Source organism: Quercus lobata, chromosome 9 (genome assembly GCF_001633185.2).
Source record: "Quercus lobata isolate SW786 chromosome 9, ValleyOak3.0 Primary Assembly, whole genome shotgun sequence".
Taxonomy (NCBI): domain Eukaryota; kingdom Viridiplantae; phylum Streptophyta; class Magnoliopsida; order Fagales; family Fagaceae; genus Quercus; species Quercus lobata.
The window spans coordinates 9220896-9225694 of NC_044912.1; the positions used below are offsets into that span (position 1 = coordinate 9220896).

At 35.5% G+C, this 4799-nt stretch overlaps 1 protein-coding gene across 1 annotated transcript; it reads right to left on the reverse strand.

The window, feature by feature from the left end:
* Nucleotides 1–505: 505 nt before the first annotated feature.
* On the reverse strand, nucleotides 506–4451 carry LOC115961165 (GDSL esterase/lipase At4g10955-like). The gene is made up of 3 exons (XM_031080195.1): nucleotides 4243–4451; nucleotides 1716–1771; nucleotides 506–1587 (listed from the first exon to the last, which is right to left on the reverse strand). Exons 1-3 carry the CDS (start codon nucleotides 4449–4451, stop codon nucleotides 632–634), a joined length of 1221 nt encoding a protein of 406 aa, XP_030936055.1. The 3' UTR covers nucleotides 506–631.
* Between the last annotated feature and the right edge of the window lie 348 nt (nucleotides 4452–4799).

Below are 4799 nucleotides of genomic sequence, written 5' to 3' on the forward strand. Positions count from 1 at the left end.
TGAAGAAGGTCTGAAATAATGCTCAATTAGTTGAAAGAATAGCAAAATGTTAATTACAATAGGAAGAGATAATGCGTACCTAGGAGAAGAACATGTATGAAGAAGTGATTTTTTTAGCAAAGTGGCAATTGAACAGGTACGAAGAAGTGATTCAGAGGAGATGAAGAGACCAGGGAGGGAAGAGAGAGAGTTTGGCATTAGAAAGGTGAATTCTGAAGTTTAGAAAGTGTGAAAGACAAGAAGAGCAAAAGGAGGAGGGGAGACAGAGGGGTTAGCATTAAAGATAATATTAACAACATTAACGTAAGATTGGGCTTTATGGTGCAGAGTTGGAAATCATTTCTTTTTAATAGTATTTTAAAATTATGAGAAATATTTAGAAAAAGTATTTTTAAATTATGGGAAAATTTTAGAAAAAAAAAAGGAAATGACATGACTGCTGATATGGCTCAATGAGAGTGTAGTAATATTAAATGCTACGTTTTAGCTTTTAGTAATATATAAATTAAGTACATTAGAAGGTTCCAATATTAACACGTGGTCACCATCCACCAATGGATCTAATATTCAAAAAATTCTAACATTACCAAGATCCATTCTGCCCTTTCATACCTGGACTGCTTCATTCAACTTAGTTTGTAGCGTTGTACTCATAACGCAGAGATTGATAGCTAATACAACTCCACCACTGTAGCATTCCATGAGCGCTTTTAAATTTTTCATACTTAGAAAGCTGTTCTTGGAATTCAATCAATTGACCCCTATAAATGGTCAGATCTGCTGAAGGAATGCCATGCAGTGATTCTGAGCCTGAATCCATGCTACTCTTTGTTACACGCTTGTCCAATTTTCCAAATAATATTTTCTTCTCCAGCATCTTCCTGTCTCCAAAATATCCAATATATTCTGAACAAATTGGATATTCTGGATTCACAAAAAGGTCAAGAACCCAGTTAGATAGTGCTACAAAAGGGTCAACTACTTCAGCCTCATGACGTTGACGACCATTTACAAAACGATTGAAGCATGCCTGGGCAATAAGGCATACATAGCCGATTCCAGTCTTCATTCTTCCATCCATGGGAACCGCCTCTATGGGGAAAGAAAAGAATGGAGGATTAAAAAGATAAGTTTTGAGGTAACAACCCTTCTTGGCCATGTTCTTTCCTGCAAGCAATGCCATAGCTGACCCCAGAGAATGCCCAGCTAGCCAAACCCTTGCACCTTCAGTAACCATTTTGCAAACATAATCCACAGCTTCTTGAAAGCAGGGGGACTTGTGAAGTTCGTTAAGGAAGCACTTGAAGTTTAACTTGACGTCACGTACCACTGTTCCTTTTTTGAGGATTGTTCCTTGGAAGGCAATAACATATTGAGGGGCAGTTGGAACAGGATCTTGGCATTTATATTCATAAATGGCACCAAATATGGAACCAGTTTTGTCTATGAACTTGTGCTTTAGTTGGAAATGGAAGGATTCCCACCAAGGTGGAGCAATAGCTTGGGTTTTATCGTGTTTCTGAAGGTAGTCATCTTCAAGAATGTACACTGCATTAAGAGCGTTTGAATATCGTTTATTGCTAAAAACTGAAAATTGAAAATAATGTAGTAAAATAATTTTTAAATGTATGAATAATGCCGTAGAACCCAATTTTTATGAAAATTTTGCTGAATTAGACAACTTGTGAGTTCTGTGAACAGTGCACAGGACTCACTGACAGAGACGCAAACCAAACTAGTAAGAACCAATCTTTGGTAATCTACGTTGTTCCTACAAGGATATTGTAAAATAGTAAAAATACATAGTGAAGTTGGTAATAAATAGAACTTCAAGAACAAAATTTTGAAGGAAGCTTAAATAAAGTAACAAAAGCAGAGAGAAAAGAGAGTAATTAAAGGTATAGAATTGTATTAAGCAGCATAAAGATAATTACAGTGAGAGACTAGGAAACACAGACATTCATTTAGAATGCCGTATCCCTATCATACCATGTTATACCAGTGTCATACGAGCCGTTTTAGATTATAATTTTTCAGAAATTAATCGTGTCACTGTATTGTACATGTGCAGGGCCAACCTTTTAACTAGGCTAATTAGGCCATTGCTTAAGGTCCCTAAGTGGAAGAGAGGCACCAAAATTTTGAACAAGTAGGGGTAGGTAGGAAAAATAAATTTTGTTTAAGATGAATTAAAATTTAAAAAAAAAAAATTTTGGCACATCCCTGTAACTAAAGAACAAAAATTCTGGTATATCTTATTAAACATTGGTACCACAAAAAATTCTTTGGTCTAAACAAAATCAATTGTCATAAAAATAACATCATTATCCTCTAGATAAACCAAAATTCAACAAGATAAACTACAAAATCCGATGAAAGAAATTAACCACAAAACAATCATGAATCACAACAAATAAAAAATATCACATCCCTAAAATTATTACCATTTCTATATCTCATTCTTGCTCTCTACCTCTTTCTCTCAAGTCTCAGCTCTTGCTCTCTGCCTCTCTCATTCTTTCTCTCTACTGGCTTCCTCCAATCTGAATAAATAATCATCCAATCACATCTGAACACTCTGATTTGAACTACGAACAGACCAACTAAGGTATAGTTTTGTTCTCTTTCTTTTGATTATGCAGATGCATTTTTGACTTTTTGTTCTCTTTCATTTTGCTCTGTTCCTTATCTGTTGCTGGCTGGGGGCCATTGATCTAAGTGTATATGTGTGTGATGCTCCATCATAGAGACTTGAACTCCAGCACTTACCCCTCACACCCTACAAGCACTTATACTTGTGAAGTGACCATCGCACCAAGAGTGTGCGGTGGTATTATTATTATTATTTTGTTATAGGTGATACTTCCGTAATAGGGTCTGTTTTGGCTGGGCTTGGTTTATTCTTGTTTGGCTGGGCTTGGACACTTGAAATTCTATTTTGGTTGGGCTTGGTGTTTTTTTTTTTTTTTTAAATCTTTAATCTTGCGTTTTTATATATGTATATTTTAGTTATATATAATAAAATGAGTAAGTCTTTATTTTATGCAGGTGTTATAGTTCGGTGAAACTACGATAATACTTTTTATATACATCATGTTCTATTACTCTACACTTGAAAGTTATTTTTTATTCTTTTTATAAATATATTGTTTGTTTAGATATGTCTACTATAAAATATGTATCTAGATATGAAAAACTTAAAAAAAGAAAAGAAAAATTAATTGAGTCTCAAAAATGATCAATGGATAAATTTGTTATTAGTAATAAACAAAATACAACACAAAATTTAGATGAAAATGTCATAAATAAGCAAGAAATTTACCAAAAAAAGTTAGAAGATAATGAAACAATACAATTGCAAGATAACAATGATGTTCAATTTTGCAATACAACAATTCTTGATAATGAACTTCAAAAGAATTTAGAACATAAATTTAAATTTAAAAAAAAAAATCCCCATTTTAGTTCTTACCTTAGGCCCTGAAATGTCTAGGGCTGACCCTATACCTGTGTCCATACTCGAACCCGTACACGTGTCTGTGTTTATGCTTCCTAGGTGAGAGAACTTTATACATAGAGCATTATAGTAAAGAAGAAGTAAAAGGGAAATAACTGAATTCCCTAAGAAGTGGGAAAAGCTCTAGCAGAAAGTTCTAACAAACTTTTGTAACTCTTAGCAATTCTGTAATTTATGTTACAACATGTGTCTAATTTCAACTTTCCTTTAAACGATGCCGTTTCTTTTTAATTTCAAGGTTAGATGAGCTGTTGTTTGGCGGAGGAATGCACTATTGTTTATCTCTCTAACTCTATCAAATTTAACATCAATCCAGCAAAAAATGCCCAACTTTTTATTCAAGAAATTGACTTTAAGGGGACAAACAGAGGGCGAGGGAGAGGGGGGGGGGGAATATAGGTAAATCCAAAGAAAAAAAATAAGAACAGAAAGATTAGACTGCTATGCTAGTTAGGTCAAAGAATAAGTCTAGTGACACAACTCATTTCATAACTTATTGGGATGATAAATCATTAATTGGTTGACAGTAAAAGTGGTGTTTGATGATGCCAAAAATCGTCAGTGAGCCGCACAATCCTTGCGTGCTCTAGACAGAACCTACGAAATAGAAACAAAGAAGATCTTGCAGAGAGTACCGGTATGGTACTGGCCAAATACCCTTTGAAGGTTAAGTTAGAGAACTTTCAAAACTCTAGAGTGTCAGAGCTGGGGTAAAATATGCGTACCTTGGTTTGTGAGGGTTTTGGGATTCTGATAGTAGCGTAAAGCTGGTATCTGTTTCTTGGTGGAGAGGGTCTTTCCTTGTAGGGAAGATCCTCATAAGTGCGCGTAATTGGCGAGATCCTTTCCTTATAGGGATTCCCTTGATTAAGGTTAATCGTAGGATGCAAGATATTTCCTTGTATAGATATCTATGGGGGTCAAGCAAGGCCATGCTAGACTTGTTATGCTCTTTACTTTCGTTGGCATCTTTTACTCCTGTCAGCTTCTCTCTTCTCGTTGGCCTGGGAATCCCCGTAATTTCATGTAGATACCACCAGGTATTGAGGTGACTTTGTTGTCTTATGGCGTTGTCAATTTCGCACTACTTCACACGCATATGAGGTTGACGGGCTCAACGGATTTGTCAGCTTCTTTTATTTCTTCCTAAAAACACCCTTGTCAGTTGCCCCCTACTCCATGGCTCCATCGCCTTAACTGACGGGTCGTGGAGTATAGCTTTCCTTTTGTTATTTATCTGTTGGAGAATGGGGTGCTCATTAATGGCTTCTTTGAGTAGATT

Bases quoted from the DNA above. Each gene is read 5' to 3' on its own strand.
- LOC115961165 (XM_031080195.1), bottom strand. From the start codon at position 4,451: ATGGCCTTGCTTGACCCCCATAGATATCTATACAAGGAAATATCTTGC. The intron at 1,772-4,242 runs GTACGCATATTT...ATATCCTTGTAG, and splicing joins CAAAACCCTCACAAACCAAG to GAACAACGTAGATTACCAAA. The intron at 1,588-1,715 runs GTGAGTCCTGTG...TTCAATTTTCAG, and splicing joins TTTGGTTTGCGTCTCTGTCA to TTTTTAGCAATAAACGATAT.